At 37.6% G+C, this 22436-nt stretch overlaps 1 protein-coding gene across 10 annotated transcripts in view; it reads right to left on the reverse strand.

The window, feature by feature from the left end:
• The window catches only part of Wac (WW domain containing adaptor with coiled-coil), a 70950-nt gene that overhangs the window by 9830 nt on the left and 38684 nt on the right, over window positions 1-22436 (reverse strand). For 8 of the 10 annotated variants that reach the window (XM_042685878.1, XM_042685875.1, XM_042685879.1 and 5 more), the window contains exons 7-10: window positions 16634-16942; window positions 6333-6578; window positions 1987-2109; window positions 1061-1209 (exon numbers count right to left, since the gene is read on the reverse strand). In XM_042685878.1, the coding sequence (XP_042541812.1) occupies window positions 1061-1209; window positions 1987-2109; window positions 6333-6578; window positions 16634-16942 (827 nt within the window). The remainder of the gene's footprint in view (window positions 1-1060; window positions 1210-1986; window positions 2110-6332; window positions 6579-16633; window positions 16943-22436) is intronic. The other 2 variants (XM_042685880.1, XM_042685881.1) reach the window with 1 other exon arrangement.

Here is a 22436-nt window from a genome sequence, read left to right on the forward strand (position 1 = left end):
TTTACATATGTATTTTTAAAGCAAAGAATGATAACTGATAAGCAGGAAGTAGAATATAGCTAAGTCTGCTTTCCAAAGCATCTATGTTTATAATATACATGTAGCATAGAGTTAAAAACTACCTCATATTTTTAAAATAAAAGCATTAAAAAGTCACTGGAGCCAGGTGCTAGTGGCTCACACCTAGCTACTCAGGAGGCTGAGATCTGAGGACTGCAGCTCAAAGACAGCCTGGGCAGAAAAATCCCTGAGACTCTTACTCAGAAAAAGCCAAAAGTGTTGCTTTGTATGTCCCTCCCCCACAGTATAACCCCTGCTTTCACTATATTTGATGTCAGTATAACTTGTAGAGGAGATGGGGGGAAAACAAGTCGTTTAAGCATACAGGTGGACCTGTTACAACAATGAGAAGTACAAGTTGTCATGTCGAAAATGAGCTTTACAACGTTGGTGGGGGTGGAGGGGGGGGGGGGGCGGGGGAGGATTGGGTGGGTGGAGAGGGAGGCTGGGAAGGGATGTGAGGGGTAAACAAAGGAGGAGTCTGCAATGCTTGATAAGAAATGTACACATTATCCTGCCCATGTAATTGTAACCCCTCTGTACAGTGTGTTCACAAAAAAAATAAAATAAATTAAATTTAAAAAAAAAAAAAGAAAAAGCCAAAAGTGGTACTGTGGCTCAAGTGGTAGAGTACTAGCATTGAACACAGAGACTCAGGGACAGTGCATACGGGCCCTCAGTTCAAGCCCCAGGACTGGAAAAAGAAGTCACTAGAATACTGTGTTGTGTCTTTTAGAATCTGAAAATTCTACAACTATTAAGATTCGTTTAATACTACTAATTAAGCATGCCATATCACAAAAGCTGAGACAAAACAGAACTGATTGATACCATGTATTAAAGTAGCACAGACCCAAATCCCTTCCTTTCCAGTAGCTAGTATCAGTCACCTATCATTCACTGCACCACTACACAATTTGAGAGCTACAGGATCCCAAAATACTGATTTTCTAAAAGTCATTTCTTCTCCATTATTCTATTCCTCTAAAAAATGACATACCTTTGGCTGTGATGAAACAGGAGGAGTAGTAATCAAAGGTTTGATAGGGACTGTGTTAGTCTGAGGTGTGCTTATTCTTGGAGACACATAGGATCTTGGGGATGAAGCATCGGATGTTAAAGACATTGGAGACTGATTTGATGGCTGGGCTGTTAAGAGAAGTAATTACTTTCACATGCAGATTGTGTGAAGGTCTTTACATCACTCTACATATTCCATATTCCCTAAAAACACATATGTCAGAGGAACGTGACATTCTCACCGATGCCACTAAATTCACTCTTCTGAGTCCCCTGTCCACCTTTCTCAAGGCTGAAAGAGAACACTAACCCTGAACGTATTCCAAACGGTAGTCTCCTGACCATGCTAACTTCTGTCTTACTTTCCATTCAGGACTAGCCATCTCTTCTCAGTCCCTAATGTCACAATTAACAAAAGGATTATTAAATGTGTTAAATTTATTTCCATTCCTGACCAAGTATTCATATTTAGTTTATCAACTTGCTAACATAGTGACCTTTGTACTTCTCCATCTCTCTAAATATGTCAAAGACCATAGCTAACTCAAGGTCACAAATATTTTCTGTATTCTATAATTTAAAAAATCTAATAATCTGAAAAACTCTTCCTATATATAACATTTCACAGACAAAGGGTATACCATAGCTTACTTTCAACTTTTCGAATTAATAATTATAATCTGAATTAAGCACCATTATCACAAATCCCATAACAGTATCAGAAGATACATGTGAAATTTTGCCTCACATTTAAAAAAAGAGGGAGAGGGGGTGTAGTATTACTAAATCCAACACATAAAATCATTAATGTGGCCATTTTTTTCTCTAGAAAACTAATATGCAAACATGCCCTTTATTCCAAAATAAAACAAAGGTACAAAGTTATCTATAACTCAAAATTAATACCTTGTGTGGAGAGCTGAGCAGCTTGAGAAATCAGAGATGTTATGTTGAAAGCAGATGGTCCAGCAGTAAGAAACTTATGAATTATGGATTGCAGTGAAGCTTGTGTCACAGCAGCTGTAAGAACTAAAAACATAGTATTTCCTAAATTCAAATAAAACCAAAGAGCTATGGAATTAGAAACATGAAAGTCGAAGAGAACCACAAAAATTATGAGCATTTCAAATAAAAACTTTTTTTTTTTTTTTTTTTTTTTTTGTCGGTCGTGGGGCTTGAACTCTGGGCCTGGGTGCTGTCCCTCAGCTCTTCAGCTCAAGGCGAGCGCTCTACCACTTGAGCTACAGCGCCACTTCCTAAAAACTTTTTTTTTAACTGTATTTTTGTCTTTTCTTTTTTGGTACTGGGGATCGAACCCAGGACGTTGCACTTGCTAGGCGAGGGCTTTGCCACTAAGCTACATCCCAGCCCATCAAATAAAAACTTTTTTTGGCAGTACTCAAACGTTTGTTTTTGGTAGGTTGTGGGGCTTTAACTCTGGGCTTGGGCACTATCCCTGTGCTCTTCAGCTCAAGACCGCTTGAGCCATAGCACCACTTCCGGTTTTCTAGTGTTTTTTTGGAGATCAGAGTCACATGGCCTTTCCTACTGGAGCTGGCTTTGAACTGTGATCCTCATATCTCAGCCTCCTAAGTAGCCATGATTACAGGCATGAGCCACCAGCACCCGGCCTAGTACTCAAATTTTGATCTCAGGGTCTTAGGCTTAATAGATAGGCCTTCTACCATTTGAGCCTTGCCCTAGTCATTTTTGCTTGAACTCAGGTCCTGGGCACTGTCCTTGAGTTTTTGTGCGCAAGGCTAGCACTCTACACTTGAATACAGCTCCATTCCAAGCTCTTTTTGGCGTTTAATTGGAGATAAAGAGTCTCATCGACTTTCCTGCCTGGGCTGGCTTTGAATCTGGATCCACAGATCTCAGACTCTGAGTATCAAGGATTACAGGTGAGTCATTACCACCCACTATAGTTATTTTTTGAATAGGATTTTATGTTCATGCCCAGACTGGTCTAGAATTCCATTTTTGTATTTATGCTTCCTACCCAGCTAAAGTGGAACCATACCCAGGTTTTGTTGGTTCAGATGAGGGTTATGTTAATTTTTTCCCAGGACTGGACTCAACTTCTCTTTTTCAAATCTCAACTTTCTTCCAAAGTAGTCAGGATTATAGGCAAAGCCAATATACCTGGCCTCAAATAAGAACTTACAAAATAAAAGCCTAGAACACAAAAATTAATAGATCTAACATTTGAAATGATCTGTGCCAGGCAAAAAGAAACTTAACAGACCCACAATGAAGATGTGCCAACATTTCCCTATAAATATCACTTGACACTACCATTTATTTAATATAGTATGTAGAAATGTGTAAAATTGAAACTTCTGATAAGAAATTTCATGGTATTCTGTTAATACTTGAATCTGAATGCTTTTGAAATTAAAACCACATCAATTTCAGGATTCTTTTAAGGTGACTGCTGAAACACATTAGCATCATCTTGAAAAACAAAGTTAGAATTGAATCAAGAAACAAAAAAATGGTAAAGTTACTTCTTCCCAAAATTAAGGGGTTTTGTATCTATAAGGTACCATGTGATTTTTTTTGTTGCTTTGTATGTTCCTCCCCCACAGTATAACCCATTTTCACTATATTTGATGTTGGTATAATTTGGGGAGGGGAAGGGAAAAAAAACAAAATGTTTAAATAGGGATACAGGTTGACCCATTGTAACAATAACATGTACAAGATGTTATGTTGAAAAACTAACTTTACAATTTAGGTGGGGAGGGGCTTGTGGAGGTAGGAGGGAAGGGATGGTAGGGGGCAGGGGAAAAACAAAGGAGGCAATGATGCTTGATAAGAAATATACTCATTAGGGGCCAGGAAGGTGGCTCAGTGGTGGAGTGCTTGCCTTGCATGCATGAGGCCCTGGGTTCGATTCCTGGGTACCACATAAGCAAAAAGAAAACAGCCGGAAGTGGCGCTGTGGCTCAAGTGGTAAAGCGCTAGCCTTGAGCTAAAGAGCTAAGGGACAGCACCCAGGCCCAGAGTTCAGGCCCCACAACCAGAACCAAAAAAAAATAAATAAAAAAGAAATATACTCATTACACCTTGCTCATGTAACTATAACCCCTCTGTATTTTCATAATAAAAAAATTTTTAAAAATTAAGGGAGGCTGGGAAGTTGGCTCAGTGGTAGAGCGCTTGCCTTGCATGCCTGAGGCCCTGGGTTCGATTCCTCAGCACCACATAAGCAAAAAGAAAAAAGCTGGAAGTGGCGCTATGGCTCAAGTGGTAGAGTGCTAGCCTTGAGCTGAAGAGCTGAGGGACAGCGCCCAGGCCCAGAGTTCAGGCCCCATGACCGGACCCAAAAAAAAAAAAAAAAAAAAAAAAAAAAATTAAGGGGGTTTTGTTTTTGTCAGTCATGGGGCTTGAACTCAGGAGCTGGGCACTGTGCCTGAAATTGTCTACCACTTTGAGTCAAAACTCCACTTTGGGGGCTGGGAAGTTGGCTAAGTGGTAGAGCGCTTGCCTTGCATGCCTAAGGCCCTGGGTTCAATTCCTCAGCACCACATAAGCAAAAAGAAAAAAGCCAGAAGTGGTGCTGTGGCTCAAGTGGTAGAGCGCTAGCCTTGAGCTAAAGAGCTGAGGGACAGCGCTCAGGCCCAGAGTTCAGGCCCCATGACTGGACCCTCCCCCCCAAAAAAAAAAACAATAACAAAAAAACTCCACTTTGGGTTTTCTGTTGGTTAATGGGGAGTAACAGTCTCACAGCCTTTCCTGCATGGGCTGGCTTCAAACCACAATTCCTCAGATCACAGCCTCCTGAGTAGTTAAGGATCATAGCATGAGACAATAGCACCCAGCTCAAAACTAAGTATTTTAAGTAAAGCTATCTAAATTCCCAAAGTCTAATAACTAAACATGTCAAAACAATTACATTTAAGTGTTAGAAACATACCAGTAATAAGCTGGACTTTGGTTCATTCCTGTAATCCCAGAATTTGGGAGAGGCTGGAGCAAGAGGACCTAGAGCAGACCCAGTTACATAGCAAGACTGTCTCACCTAACACACTGCCCTCCAAAAAATAATAACAAAAATACAGGAAAAGTTTGATACAAGTTTTAACAAATCCTCTTTGCATTGTTCTTACACAAGTTCACACTTAGCAGGGTGCTAGTGGCTCATGCCTATAATCCGATTTACTTATGAGGCTAAGATCTGAGGATCAAAGTGAAAAGTCAGCCTAAGCAGGAAAGTCTATGAGACTCTGATCCAATTAACTTACCAAAAATGTCAGAAGTGAAGCTGTGATTTAAACAGTTGGAACAGGGGCTGGGAAGGTGGCTCAAGTGGTAGAGTGCTCACCTTGAGCTGAAGAGCTGGGGGACAGCACCCAGGCCCAGAGTTCAGGCCCCATCACCACCACCAACAACAAAAAAATTGAACACTAGCCTTGAACAAAAAAAGCTCAGCAGTAGTGCCCAGACCCTGAGTTCAAGCTCCAGTAGTAGTGGGTGCGCACACACACAGTTCACCTAAGCACGTAATACAGGCATATACCACATCTTGTAAAATACACATCAATATTAATACGGCATTAAACCACAGAGGATATAAATCCCAAATAAGAAAGTTCAAATAATAGGTCCCATGGTTTCCCTTATTTGCAGTAACTAGTATATGTCTGAGTCAAGCAGAAAAGGTCAGATAAGTTGATGTTAGGGGAATGAACCTCAAGATAAGTACACAAATTTTTTTTTGTTTATTTTTCCCCTTTCATGCAATTGTTTCTATCATATTTATAAGATGATTTCTATGTTGCATATGTCCCTCCCCCACAGTATAACCCATACTTTCACTGTATTTGATGTCGGTATAATTTGTGGAGGGAAGGGAAAAAAACAAATCGTTTAACTAGGGATACAGGTGGACCTGTTGCAACAATGAGATGTACAAGTCGTAATGTCAAAAAACAAAACTTAACTTTGGTGGGGGGGTGGGGAGGGAGGGTTGGGGGGAGGGAGGGGAGGAGTATGGGAAGGGATGGGAAAGGGAAACGAGAAGGAGGCAACAATGCTTTATAAGAAATGTACTTGTAATCTTGCCCATGTTATTCTAACTCCTCTGTATGATATTCTCACAATAAAATTTAAAAAAATAAAAATAAAGTTCAAATATGAATTTAAAATGGAAAAAAGTCACATTCTTAAATTACAAATTTTCTAAGTAATGTAATTTTGTACAAAGCAAGTAACTTTTACATAGAAGCATTATTATGAAAATTTACCTTCATTTATTTTAGATATGTCCACATTAGAATTATTAAGCTGTAACGTGGCTTGCAAGGCAGGAAGCAACTGTCTAAGAAGATTTGGATCCTGAAGTAATGGAGGTATTGGTGACTGTGGAACAGGAGAAACAGGTACTGCTGAAGCAGAGGATGGAGGTGCAGATGTAGGGTTCAGCCCAGAGGCAGAGGATGTGGAAGGAGTTGTGCAAGAATGAGATACCGATTTGTCTCCTGATGTAGACTCTATAAATAGAAAAGGAGATAATAAGGCTCAAAGTCATTACTTTTAATACAGCAAACATTACAATAGCATTTTCCATGTTCTAGGCACCTAATAGATGACCTTATTCTAGCCTTACAAGTATGCTAACTATTTGCTTAGCTAGAACAGTAGTCATATTTTTTAATTTTTATTCATGAGTGATTCTGTCTTTTTAAAAAAAGGAAAAAAAAACTATTGAACAATTTTCCTGACTAGAAAGTGCCACACTATACAAGTCATGTTATCTTAGTTATCTATGAACTACACACTCAAATAGGTTATACTAAAAGAACATAATTCTACATGACTTAACTTGCGAGTTTTATAAACTAAGGTTTAAAAAAATACTGATAGCCACAGCAATAACCCATGGATGAGGACCATGATAGCCACCCTTAAAATGGGCCAAGGATATAATGAATGAGAGATGGTCATCATAAACTTTTATACATACTACTTTAATCTTAACATTAATAGGGAAAAATACCAGCCTTATTATTTAGAAATAATATGAAAAACTCCAACTTCAAATTATTTACACAGATTTAACACAGATGTATTCTAAGCCCCAACAGCACATTTTTATAACATTTGACAAGTTGATGGCATTAATCCTAAATTCCTAAAGAAAATGAACAGCAGGAAATGCCCTAACCAGATAAACAAAAGTTAATAAAAAGCCAAATTAAGGACAAATTAACTTCTGCCTGTCTATTTAAATGTTTAATACTATTATAGAAAACATAGCATAGCCGGGCGCTGGTGGCTCATGCCTGTAATCCTAGCTACTCAGGAGGCTGAGATCTGAGGATCGCGGTTCAAAGCCAGCCCGGGCAGGAGAGACTGTGAGACTCCTATCTCCATTAAACCACCAGAAAACGGGAAGTGGCGCTGTAGCTCAAGTGGTAGAGCACTCGCCTTGAGCTGAAGAGCTGAGGGACAGCGCCCAGGCCCAGAGTTCAAGCCCCACAACCGACAAAAAAAAAGAAAACATAGCAATGCATCTTTGACCTTAAGAAATACATTTCTAAAATTTTAAAAAATCCAAAATAGGGCTGGGAAGGTGGCTCAGTGGTAGAGCACTTGCCTTGCATGCTCGAGGCCCTGGGTTCGATTCCTCAGCACCACATAAGAAAAAAGCCAGAAGTGGCGCTGTGGCTCAAGTGGTAGAGTGCTAGCCTTGAGCTGAAGAGCTGAGGGACAGCACCCAGGCCCAGAGTTCAGGCCCCACGACTGGACCCCCCCCCCAAAAAAAAAAAAATCCAAAATGTTAGCAATCTGATTATTTTAAGGACTTTCTACAAATAAATACCCACTCAACAGAAAAATGTATAGAAGATATTTCATCTGAATGGCTTAAAAATAGATATATATAGACATTTGTTAAGCACCAGTAGCTTGCTCCTGTATTCCTAGCTACTGAGGAAGCAAGATCTGAAGATCACGGTTCAAAACTAGCCTAAGCTAATCCATGAGACATATCTTTATCTCCAATAAAACACCTGACAACTGGAAATAAGAGCAGAGGCTCAAATGGTAGAGTACTAGCCTTGAGGAAAAAAAAAAAGGGGGGGGGGATTTAGGGACAGCCCTGAGTTAGACCCCGGACTGGCACAAAAAAAACAAACAAGCAAACAAAACAAAGTTACTTTTAATAATTGGAAGTATAATAAAGTGACATATCCATTCACACTTACCTTATTTGCAACAACTATAAACTAGACAATTAGCCACATTAGAAATATAACTTGGCATCATACAGAAAAAGTGAAGATAAATACAATATACCATCATAGAGATTTTTGATAGATTTGTATAAGATTTGATACACAGTTAAATTAGGAGAAACATTCAACAACTGTAACAGCATTGTGACTGCTTCTCAACAATTGTAATAGCATTGTGACTGACTGCTTCAAAAATTATAGAGATTAGCATTTTCATACCATGGAATTTTATTGATGTGAGTTCAATATAGAAAAGAGTATAACAAATAAGGGAATAACAAAAGTTTAAGACGTTCAAATTTATTTAACTTAAATATTGTTTAAGATGTTCATATACATTTGCTAGAGCGTATTTAATTTCTTGTACAAACCCATCTCTTAAAAACTTTAAAACTGCTATGCTTCAAGAGCATAGCAGTAGAGTAATATATGGTCACAAGTAATCATAACTCTCATTTTTAACTCTAGGAACCTAACATTCATGATCCCAGAAGTTGGCAATTACTAGTAATTTTATTGAACATAGACTCCCCTTATCATTTTTTCTACAACACCACTGTTATCATGGTCAAGAAATAGATACAAGTTAAAATATTCTCTCAAACTTCTCTGAAGAAGAAATAAGAATGGCCAATAGACACATGAAGAAATGCTCAACTTCTCTAGCCATGAAAGAAATGCAAATCAAAACAACATTGAGATTTCACATTACCCCAGTTAGAATGGCTATAATTAAAACTCTAATAACAACAGATGCTGGAGGGGATGTGGCCCAAAGGGAATCCTACTGCATCGCTGGTTAGAATGTAGATTTGTTCAACCACTTTGGAAAGCAGTATGGAGGTTCCTCAAAAGTCTCCACATAGAGCTCCCCTATGACCCAGCAATCCCACTTTTGGGAATTTACCCAAATGATCACAAACAAGGCCATACTAAAGCTACCAGCACAACTATGCTTACTGCAGCATTATTTACCATCACTAAGATATGGAACCAACCCAGATGCTCCTCAGCAGATGAGTGGATCAAGAAAATGTAGTATATATACACAACGGAATTCTATGCCTCCATCAGGAAGAATGACACTGCCCCATTTGTTAAGAAATGGAAAGACTTGGAAAAAATTATATTGTGAAGTAAGCCAGGTCCAAAGAAACATAGGTCCCATGGTTTCCCTTATTTGCAATAACTAGTATATGTCTGAGACAAGCAGAAATGGTCAGATAAGTTGATGTTAAGCAAAATGAACCCCAAGTTAGGAACTCAAATGTTTTTTCTTTCTTGCTATTGTGTCTAACATATATATAAGATATTTCTTTGGGCTGGGAAGGTGGCTCAGTGGTAGAGCGCTTGCCTTGCATGCCTGAGGCCCTGGGTTCGATTCCCCAGCACCACATAAGCAAAAAGAAAAAAAGCCAGAAGTTGCGCTGTGGCTCAAGTGGTAGAACGCTAGCCTTGAGCTGAAGAGCTGAGGGACAGCGCCCAGGCCCTGAGTTCAGGTCCCACGACCGGACCCAAAAATAAATAAATAAATAAATAAAATTTAAAAGATATTTCTTTGTTGCTTTGCATGTCCCTTCCCCATGATAGAACCCGTTTTCACTATATTTGATGTTGGTATAATTTGTGGAAGGGAAGGAAAAAAACAAATCGTTTAAATAGGGATACAAGTGGACCCACTGCAACAAAATGAGATGTACAAGATGATATGTCGAAAATGAACTTCACAACTTTGACTGGGGGGAGGGGGATGGAAAAGGATGGGAAGGGGAAACAAAGGAGGAGGCAACAATGCTTGATAAGAAATGTACTCATTACCTTGCCATGTAATTGTAACCCCTCTATACAGGATTTTCACAATAAAAAAAAGAGGCTTAAAGAAAACAAATATAGTACTTTAAGGAATATCAGACACTACTCCATTCATTCGGTGTAAAATTCACAAGTGTTCTAGCAACTCTGGCTACTTTAAATATTCTTTCATTATCAGATTTGGTTACAAACGGATGTCTAGTTTTAACTCTAGCAGTCTTGATTGTGTATGCCTATGTCACTTACAAAGATATCTACTGATCTCTAAATTACTCCAAACTTAATTTCCCACTTTATACTTATAATATGCACCATAAGCAAGTCTTTCTAATTGTTTGTATCTCTCAGATTTAAAAAAAAAAGTCTTTATGCTTTTAATTATAAATGACCAATTTGTATTTCCAGTTTTTGCCACAAGAGGGAGTAACCTAGAACTAAAGGCAAGAACTAAAGGCAAATCACCCAAGAGCACAAAACACAGTCAAAACTTTTCTTGGGGTTGGGGATTTAGTTCATTGGAAGAGCACCTGCCTGGCTGAGTGCAAGGCCCTGAGTTGGGTCTTCAGCTCTGGGGGGTAGGGAGGGAAAAAAACTTTTCTCATTGTACTTTTCTAGTTTGTCAACTCCTTTTTAATAAGATTTCTAAAACACACTAGTAATAACTGCATTTCTGATCAATTTGCTGTGGTGTTCTAACAAGTACTGCAATACCAACACAGCAAGTATATATGTGAAACTTTAAATTACAGCTACACTTAATCCTATTTGGCAATACTAGTTAGTATACCATGGACAACATGGAAAAGGTTAATACATGCAAATGTTATAGAGAAAAGAATGTATTGATGGAAACATCTTCCATAAATCTGTGACTTTTATTTTTTTGTGACACTTTTATTATCATGAGTAATAACAGCTTTCTAAACTGTCTGCCATGCACTTATAAATGTACCTGAAAATGTTACTAATGTTACAACTCATTTTTCTATTCACTGAGAATTTCTTTCCAGCTAAAACATAAAAAGGACATTTTTTCAACTATTAGTAAAGTTTGCTAAACTTATCCTGAGCTACTAATATAACTTTATATACTCCAAACAACTCTTATTTCCCATAAATATTTTCTAATTTATTATCTGTCTTTCGATCTTGGGTATTATGTTACAGAGATGTTTTAAATGTCTTCTAAGGTGAAATGTATTTTTTTGAAAGGATAAATGTACTGTGTCAAAATGCCATATTTATTGTTGAATAAACTTAAACTTAATGATGAGTAAAAATCCTCCAGTATTTTTATTATTAAATAAATACTTTATAAATCTATGTTCATTAAGATTTGTCCACTATAGCTAGTTAATGATCTTACTAAGAGTAACAGTACTTGAAATGTAAGACCTAGATATTTAAATAGTTATTTAAATGGCCGTATATAAATTGTTTATAAAAAGTTACTACTGCAGGGCTGGGAAGGTGGCTCAGTGGTAGAGCACTTGCCTTGCATGCTCAAGGCCCTGGGTTTGATTCCTCAGCACCACATAAGCAAAAAGAAAAAAGCCGGAAGTGGTGCTGTGGCTCAAGTGGTAGAGGGCTAGCCTTGAGCTGATGAGCTGAGGGACAGTGCCCAGGCCCAGAGTTCAGGCCCCACGACCGGACCCCCCCCCCAAAAAAAGTCATTATGATGCTATTTCATAAATTCATAAGTTTTCTTCTATCACTTTGCTATGTAATTATCCAATAATGTCTCATACACAAAAAAGCTCAAATATCAGCAGGACAAAGAGATACATTTAATTGAGAGGTCCAAGTTAAATGGGAGCACGAAAGTAGCCCCTTTCTTCCACCCTACCTATTATCAGGATGGTTCTATACAAAATTACATTTTCATAACTTCTTTGGGTTTACCTTAGGTTGTTTCTCTCAAATAATAAACTGGCAATAAATCTATTGCTGAGATTCTCAGAAGGGGCTAGTTTGAACTTCAAACTTGTTCTTTGTAACTTGAACCACACTTCCAACTCTTTTTGTTCTGGTTATTTTTTAGATTGGATCTCTCTGCCCTACTTGGCCTTGAACAAAATCTTTCTATTTATGATGGCCACTATAGTTGGACTGATACGCACATGTCACCATACCCATCTTTTTTTTTTTCTTCAAGATATGGTCTTATAAATTTTCTAGCCAGGCTGACTTCAAACTATCCTTTCAGTTTAAGCCTTCTCCTACTGTGAACTATGGCCAAAGAGACCCTCCTCTAACCATAAACACATTGATTACCATTACTGCAGCTGTTTTCCAATTTACAACAAATATTTACACACTATTTATAATTTGTCAAATACATAAAACAGTAAGCAGACAAACCTGATTTCAACCACCCATCTCCAATGTAAATTACATAACTGGTTTGTTTGCAGTGTTGAGGATTGAACCCAGGTCCCTCAAGCATGCTAGTCAAGTCCTCTGCTGCTGAACTACATCCTTAATCCATATCTGTATAACTTGTTTGTTAAGGAAAATCATGACCATGACAACAAAGAAAGTCAGTATTGAACTTATTGAAGTAATATGTTCCCTCTGTTGAGGAAATATACTTTAAATATATACTTCAAATTAAGGAACATTTCATAAAGATAAATAGGAGGCTAACCAGAAAGATCAGAACTTATACTACTGAAGAAACATATCCTAAATTAAAAACAAAAATGCCATGAAAGAGTATACAATTCTCTCCACAAAAGCAGGCAATTTAAAGGCAATCAAAATTTCTTAGCAATTTTACTACATACATATACATACATAAATATGATGCTTATGTTTAGCTAACACATTTTCCAGAATTAAGCTTGAATTGTCTGACTTGCTAATAATTTTGAATTCTTCAACTAATATAGATTGTGATATCTTTCACTACAGTTGATTTGAAGGAAAAGAACATAGATTTAAAATAAAAAGCTGCCCCTAATAATTCCATGTGTTTTGAAAAGTATCAATGTTCAACTGCATATTACCCTTCCTTACAATGTTTTTAAAAAAGTAAATTACAAATATGTAAAACAACATCAAATCTGGTATATGTTTCATTACACTGTCAGGAAAGTCATTGAAACAGGAGTGTAAACAGGTAGGAAAACCAAGTAGAAAATTCAACACATTTAACCCTAAAAAAATTAGTATGTAAAATTAGACAACTAAAATTTTAAGTGCTATAATATAAAAAGTACAAGCACTTAGGAAAGACAGAGAGGTTAAATGACACAAAAACTAGAAACACTAGTGCTGGGTATTAAAAAAAACTTGAGGGCAGTGGTAAAGTTCCACCTGTGTAGCAAGTACAAGGTCTACAGTTTGAGTTCAAACCAAAACACTACCAAAAAACAAAAGTAAAAGAAATTTAAACATTGAGTAAGACAGAATATGAGTGGAAAAAAGAACATGTTCTGTTTAACAAAGTCTCAGAACATATTATACAGAATGTACAAAATGTAAACAGAACAAAGGGAAGGTAAGAATGGAATGGCTGGAAATCAAGCTAATAATTACAGATAGCCAGTAGTGCTTGCTATAAACTTCAAATACTTAAATTTACTTACAGTACAAAATATGCACTTTATACTTTCATAGAAAGCCATTAAGTTTTTAAGAAAATGAGATATATTCAATCTAAATTTTATACGAGTCACTTTATGAATTGAGATGGAGGCAGAACAGCATCAGATCTCTCAGGAGAAATAATTTGACTTTCGGTAACTGCACTGAGTTAAAAGAGCATGTACAGATGCAATAACAGAATCAGAGATTTGTCAAAGAGAAATGAGAATTGTTGAAAACAAGGACAAATTTGAAAAGTGGGTTCCATAGTGAACAATATAAATTCTGATAAAAGGGTACACACTATATCTGACTGAGAAAATACAAATACCAAGAAAACAAAACAAAACAAAACAAAAAACTAGAAAGCCAAGCAACCAAGTGTCTCACACCTATAATCCTAGCTACTCAGAGACTGAAACTTGCAGATCATGGTTCCAAGACAGCCTGGGCAGGAAAAGTCTGAGACTCATCTCCAATCAAGAACCAAAAGAACTGGCACAAGGGATAGAACACTAACTAGCATTGAACAAAAAAAAGCTCAGGGACAGCACACAGGCTGAGTTCACTGGTACATAGGGATGAAAGAGATGAGAGAGATGAGAGAGAGGAAGGAGGGAAGAGGGAGGAAAGAGGAGAGAGGAGAGAGGAGAGAGAAGAGAAGAAAGGAGAGAAGAAAGGAGAGACAAGGGAGGAGAGAGAAGAAAGGAGAGAGGAGAAGGGAGGAGAGAGAGGGAAGGAGGGAAGAGGAAAGGAAAAAGAGGATAAATGCACATGTAAACAAAGATTTAGGTATTGGGAAATAAAATGCTAAACAAGGATACAGACTGACTCACTAACAATGAGATGTACAAGACACTATGTTGAAAACGAACTTTACAACTTGGGGGGAAGGTGAGGAGGGAAGGGATGGTAGAGAAAAAACAAAGGAGGAAGTAGCTTGACAGGAAAAGTACTTATAACCTTACTCATGTAACTGTAACCCCTCTATACAGTAATTTTACAATAGAAAACTTAAAGATTTAGATATCATAATAATCACCTGCCCCCCCCAGAAAAAAAGAGGGTCTGTTGGATAAAACAAAAACCAGAGAGAAACAGAACAGAGAAAAACACAGAGAACGCAGCATAGAGATAAAAGGCTGGATGATATTGAAGCAGAAGAGAACAGAAATAGAAAACTGAATAGAAGCCCAAGGAAAAACAAAATTCAAGAATTAGCTAAAGAAGCTAATGTTTAAAGGTGAAAAAGAAATGAAGACTTTCATAAGGCAATGTATTTTGTTTTAAGACAAGGTCTTGCTATGTTGCCCAGGACAGTTTTAAACTTCTGGGTTCAAGTGGTCCTTAAGTCTCTCATATAGCTAGGAGTAGAGACAAAAGCCACTGCACCTAGCTGAAATTTTTTTTAACGTTAACAAGGATTTTTAATTAACTTTTATGAAGAACATTCATATAAAATATCAGAAACAAAAAAATATAAAATATATTAGCTAATACATTAATTTTAATTCAAGAATTTTACTAACAATGGTCGCATTATAAGTTTTGTTATAACAATTTTTAAAGGATTTTACACATCTGGAATAAGCATCATCTATGATGTATTGTGTACTGTATGGTAAAAGTAACACAATAGCCAGAGTAAGAAAGGATGTGTACGTAGCATTCATAAATGAAACAAAATAAATCCAATTATTTGAACTCTGTCAACAAATTGTATCAATGTGAACAATGAAGTATCAGATTTACTTAGCGACTCATTCTCAAAACTCATGTAACATTAAAAATTCATCACTTGCTAATGAACTGCTAAGCCATGAAAATTTGTTTTCTTAAGTGGCTCAATTATATTCTTTAAAACATCATATGAAATACAGGTCTCGAATTGTGACTAGCCTATAAAGTATACTATACTGCTTATGTGTTGTATCACTTCCCAAAAGTTAACTGTTGTCAACAATGCTTCTCTTTTTCAAATATACTAAGGCTATTAACACTGAGTCATATAATCATAATTTTGATTATATTTATTTCTATTCTTCAGAATTAAGATCTATTTCAGAAACTAACACTCTTTATCTTGTAAACATCATGCTTTAGTTTTCTAATTCACAAGTAAGAATCACTAAATAGATGCTATATAGAGAAATGGTTTTTTTTGTTCGTCGTAGGGCTTGAACTCTGGGTCTAGGTGCTGTCCCTCAGCTCTTCAACTCAAGGCTAGTGCTTTACTACCACTCGAGCCACAGTGCCACTTCGGGCTTTTTCTGCTTATGTACTGCTGAGGAATAAAATCTAGGGCCTCCTGCATGCAAGGCAAACACTCTACCACCAAGCCATCTTCCCAACCCCTAGAGATATGTTTTTCAATGTTGGAATTGGCTAGGTGCCCATGACTTACACCTGTAATACTAGCTACTCCAGGAGGCTGAGATCTAAGGATCAAGGTTGGAAGCCAGCCCTGACAGGGAAGTCCATGAGACTCTTATCTCCAATTAGCCACCAAAAACTGAAAATGGAGCTCAAGCCACAGGACCAGCACAAAATGTAATGAAAAGTAAACAAGGACAATCTGTAAACTATCAAGATAATATCACAAAATTAAAAAAAAACATTTCATGGGCTTATGAAAGAATATTCATTTGACTTGACCCTACTATGTAAACCACTGCTGAATGCTATAAATTAAGTACCTGACTTCATTGTCAATGACAAAAAAAGTTCTCAATCTCGACAATTATATATTTTTTTAAAAAGCTAAATGACTAACTTTATGTCTAAGTCTATATAGTAATATTTAAGGTTTATAAGGAATCTATAATTAAGCTTTAAGCCAAAGGAAATAATTCATGTCACATATCAAACTAGAATAGTTCAACGTGCAGCATCTAGTAATAATGGCATACCTTTTCTTTCTGTTTTCTGTGCAGTGACAGAAGATGTGGGTGTAGGCAGTTTTGATAAAGTAGATGCTCCATTAGCATCAAATGATTTCTTTGGCTGGTGATCGGACTGTAGCGTAAATGGACTAGAAGGAACAGTGCTTGGGGTAGCAGTTGGATGAACCACTGGTTTGATGGGGTGCTGTACTGGCGTAGAGCTACTGTGAGTCTCTGCTCTTGGCAGTCTGTAGTCTCTGTCATTGTGTCTGCTTGTTTGAGACAAAATATTCTGTGGGAGCAAACTACTGGCATCACTGGAATGCTTGTCTTCCACTTTAGTTCACAGTTCGAAAAAAGAGATGTTGGAATGACAGAAGGGAGAAGAAAAAAAGATTACGTTAGAATCCTATCTTTTAACATCAGCTAATTTAGCAACATATCTTTCTGTCAACTGCAAGCCCAGTTATTATCTGCAGTTTTACCACTGGAATATAAATACTCAAATGCTAAGAGTTTTATCTGACTATAAAAATTACTCTATACTCTGATTTCAAGTGGATTGTTAAGTTTCTTAGAATTCTTAGAACCATACTAAAGTTACAAAAAAAAAAAAAAATCAATGTAGTTACAACATTTTACTCAAAGAAAACTTTTAAAGTTTTGAAAATAAAAATATATGCTCCATTCTTTTAAAATATGGGACACAGATTCCAATAATTAACCAAATTATCCACAGCGGTTCAGCTACAAAGGAGTATTATCTTCCTTAGTTTGCTTTTTCTAAATACTTAGGTAACTAATTAGGGGGCTCTTAAGTAGTTACTACTAATGCTTCAATGGTATCTTTTTAAGAAACCCCAAATTTATAATTAAATCAACCATTCAACATTTTAAATTATACTAACAAAACGATACATATAGTGGCAGAAGAGAAGGACTACATCTGCAGCATAATCAGAAGACTCTACTAGTGACATTAAAAACAAATACACTTTCAAAATAAAGGCACAAAAATATTTTAACCTCAGAAATATATACTTAAAATAGTTCAAATTTTATTCAAAAAACAGTACGATGTTTTCAAAAATCATGTTAACATTTAGTATTTATTAAAAAGTTTCTAGGGGGGCTGGGAAGGTAGCTCAGTGGTTAAGAGTGCATGCCTTGCAAGCATGAGGCCCTGGGTTCGATTCCTCAGCACCACATAAACAGAAAAAGCCAGTAGTGGCGCTGTGGCTCCAGTGGTAGAGTGCTAGCCTTGAGCTGAAGAGCTGAGGGACAGCACCCAGACCCAGAGTTCAGGCCCCATGATGGCAAAAAAAAATAAAATAAAAAGTTTCTAGGGCTGGGAAGGTGGCTCAATGGTAGAGCACTTGCCTTGCATACATGAAGCCCTGGGTTCGATTCCTCAGCACCACATAAGCAAAAAGAAAAAAGCAGGAAGTGGCTCAAGTGGTAGAGCGCTAGCCTTGAGCTGAAGAGCTGAGGGACAGCGCCCAGGCCCAGAGTTCTGGCCCCACGACCGGACCCTCCCCCCCCCTCCCAAAAAAAAAAAGTTTCTAACCTAAACTGTAGTATCCAATCTCAGTAGCTAGAGATTAAACTCCAAGTAAAGAAACAGGCAATCCTAAAGCCAGGTGTCAGTGGCTCACACTAATAATCCTAGCTTCTCAAGAGAGTGAGTTCCAATGATGGAGGTTCAGCAGGCCAAAAAAAAAAAACCTAAGAGGCCATATTTGAAATAACCAACAACAAAGCAAACCTAGGTCTGGCTGGAGTGGCAGCATGCCAGCCAAACAAGCAAACCATGAGATCTGGTACCAGCACAAATAAATAAATGTAAAAAAGAAAAAAGAAAACACCCTGATTAAAGCTCAAAAGGTCACGAGGAAACTCCCAACTTTTAAAATCCACATTTTAAAAGGCACTAGGCTATTGCCAAAACCCTCAATCTTTTGACAATTACCTAATACACAAAATTCAGTGTTATTAACTTATACAATATTCTGTATTACCTTAAAAGATAAATAGACTGGACTATCATTGAAGAATACAAATGTCCACATGGATACATCAACAAATTATTGACTTGTATGGACAAGAAACTGTTAGAATGTTATTGTAGTTTCCTTACGCAAACTGATTATCACTTGAATGCTTAGAATTTTTACTGCTTTAACTAAACCTTTACAGCCTTACTATTGCCTTAACTTCCTTTAGTTTTTAGTTCTATATGAAATATAGTTAAGTATGAAGTAAAGGACAGTAGCATTATAGGAACTAGTGAAATCAGACCTGATAAAACAGGTATCTACTTGTACAACCTTTTGCCTCAGGATAATTATGCTAGATTCTAAGTGTGCAATCTACCGGATATGATGCTCAACAACCCAAAATATTCTCTTAGAACAATATCTGACCCAAAATATCACAGTAGTGCTAAGAGATTCTAATTAAGTTTCTTTGAATTTATTGCAATTAGAAGACAAATATGGTAGCAATCAATATTAAATTGAAATTTTTACCCTTAATTTCCAACATGCATATCATTAACATCCCTCAACATATAAACCTCAATGTGTCTTTTACTTATTATACAAATACTGTATATTGGACAAATAGGAAATCACCCAACGTTTTTTAGGCAGACAACATTAAACACATGGCTTACTATTACTACCACAATATCTATAGCTCAGTTAACCAATTAAAAACAAAAGGCAACACAGTTAAATTCCTTTCTCAAATAGCTTTCTCTCTACTGCAATACTAGCTACTCAAGGAGGCTGAGATCAGAGGATCATGGTGGGAAGCCAGGCAGGGCAGGAAAGTCCATGAGACCTTTACATCCAATTACCCACCATAAAGTCAGAAGTAGAGACATGGCTCAAGAGGTAGAGAACTAGCCTTGAGCAAAAAAGTCCAAGAACAGTACTCAAGCCTGGAGTTGGCCCAAGCCACAAGTTCAAGCCCCCAAATTGGCACATTAAAAAAGTTCTCTACCTGACTTATGTAAACTACAACCCCTCTGTATATCACTTTTATAAAAAAAAATTAAATTCTGCTATTGAAACTCCTTCATACAACTACTTATCAAAAAAGTAAGTATTTATGGGCTGGGAAGGTGGCTCAGTAGTAGAGCACTTGCCTTGCAGGCATGAGGCCCTGGGTTTGATTCCTCAGCACCACATAAGCAAAAAGAAAAAAGCCAGAAGTGGCGCTGTGGCTCAAGTGGTAGAGCGCTAGCCTTGAGCTGAAGAGCTGAGGGACAGCACCCAGGCCCAGAGTTCAGGCCCCAGGACCAGACCCCCATAAAAAAATAATAAGTATTTAAAAAGGAAAGGAAAAAAAGCATAGTTCTTGACTGTATTTCAGTATAGCCACTGACTTATTTCAGGTAAGCTAATAGTACTCAATCTTTTTTTTTTTGGGTCCGGTCGTGGGGCCTGAACTCTGGGCCTGGGCGCTGTCCCTCAGCTCTTCAGCTCAAGGCTAGCGCTCTACCACTTGAGCCACAGCGCCACTTCCGGCTTTTTTCTTTTGCTTATGTGGTGCTGAGGAATCGAACCCAGGGCCTCAGGCATGCAAGGCAAGTGCTCTACCACTGAGCCACCTTCCCAGCCCAGTACTCAATCTTAATTCAAGTAGGAAAAGGCTAAAAAAGATCAAGCATTCACCAGTAGGAAATCATTTATGGAAGTGGCACTGTAGCTCAAGTGGTAGAGCGCTCGCCTTGAGCTGAAGAGGTGAGGGACAGCACCCAGGCCCAGAGTTCAAGCCCCACGACCGACAAAAAAAAAAAAAAAAAAAGAATGACGATGGAAATCATTTATAAGAGAATGGATATTCAAGCAGCAAAATGTTATATAATAATAATAAAATATATTAATTAGAAATGAAAATAATTAATCTCATTCTGACCTAAAATACATATAACCTCTATACATATTGAAAAAAATCATAGAAGTGAAGCTCTGGATCAAGTGGTAGAGTGCTAGCTTAGGATGAAAACAGCCAAGTAAAAGCACAAGACCCTCATCGCTTTTCAAGTGCCAGTACCAGTACCAGTACACATAAAAGATAATACAAATTAAGCAATTAGTTAAAATTACTCACAGAGGAAAAGGCTCATATACTAAAATCCTAGCTACTCAAAGAGGTTGAAATCTAAGGAATTCAGTTTGAACCCAGCCCAATCATATTATTTAGGAGGCTGTCCAGGGATCTTGATTCAAAGCCAGGCCAAGCAAGAAAGTTCATGGGATTCATCTCCAATCAATCACCAAACAAGCCAGAAGTGAGCCACACACCTAAAGTACATAATTGTAATGGACAGCTATTCAGGAGGCTGAGATCTGAGGATCTTGGTTCAAAACCAGCCCAGGCAAAAAAGTCAGTAAGACACTATTAACAATTAACCACCAAGAAGGTAGAAATGAAGCTATAGCTCAAGTGGGTCAGCCTTGAGCAAAAAACCTCAAGGACAGCACAGGCAATGAATTTGAGCCCCATAATTGATACATGTGGTACATATACACAACAAAAGTGAACTACTGCTCAAAAAACCTCAGTCAGTACCCAGGCTCGGCGTTCAAGCCCTAGGACTCCCCTAGTGCCAAAAAACTGAGCACTAGCTTGAGCAAAAAGCAGCTCAGGGACCATCAACTGGGCACTCATGGCTCACACCTATAAATCATAGCTACTCAGGAGGCTAAGAGCAGAGAATCACCTGGGTAGGAAAAAATCCCTGAGTCTCTTATCTCAAATCAACTATCAAAAGACCAAAGTGGAACTATGGCTCAAAATAATAGCCTTGAACACAAAAACATAGGGACAGTACCCAGGCCCTGAGTTCAAGCTCCAGGACCAGCAAAAAAAAAAAAAAAAAAAAGGCAAAAAAATTGCTGTTTGTTGTAAAAATGTTCATTAAATCCAAGAAAGACTTCTAATTAGGACAAAGCCTTCATTTCTGAGTAGTTGAGAAACAATTTGTAACATATACCACACTGTTACACTGATTGATAACTGATATTTAATATATAATGAAAAATAGTCACAATTTGAAAGCTTTGAATATTTCAGTTTAAATATTATACCATTTCTGTCAGACTAAAATAAGGTGATAGTAGTCTACATAAATATTTTTATGGTTTTAATAAACTACAAGCAAATTATTTTGATTAAAAAAAAAAAAGCCAGGCACCAGAGGCTCATGCTTATTATCCTAGCAGTTCAGGGGGCTGAGATCTGAAGTGGAGCTGTGGCTGAAGTGGTAGAGTGCTAGCCTTCATCACAGAAAATTCATGGACAGCACCCATGCACTGAGTTCAAGCCCTAGGACCAGGAAAGAGAAAAAGAGAAGAAAAAAAAGGAAGGGCAGGCGGGTGGGCAGGAGAGAAAGAGAATGGAGAGGGGGGGAAGGGGGGAAGGAGAGAGAGAAGAGAGAGAGAGAGGAGGGAGGGAGGGAGGGAGGGAGGGAGGGAGGGAGGGAGGGAGGGAGGGAGGGAGGGAGGGAGGAGAAAGAATAGAAGACAGAGAGAAGGAAGGAAGGAAGGAGAGAAAGCAAAGAAAAAGGAAGAAAGAAAAGGGAGAAAGGGCGGGAAGGAGGGAGGGAAAAGAAAAAGAATGTTCCAAATGATAGCTGAGTTAAAAAATTGAAAACTTTCACCACTTTTTCCTTAAGAATACACTTGCTTTACTTTGCAATCATGAAGATAAAAAAACTTATAGAAAATGTTTCACACAGATATACAACTGAGTGACACACACATGCTTTTCCATTCCCAGAAATTTTATTGAAACTTATTCTAATTCTTCCATTCACTTA

Source organism: Dipodomys spectabilis, unplaced genomic scaffold (genome assembly GCF_019054845.1).
Source record: "Dipodomys spectabilis isolate Male_0828 unplaced genomic scaffold, ASM1905484v1 ptg000096l, whole genome shotgun sequence".
Lineage (NCBI taxonomy): Eukaryota > Metazoa > Chordata > Mammalia > Rodentia > Heteromyidae > Dipodomys > Dipodomys spectabilis.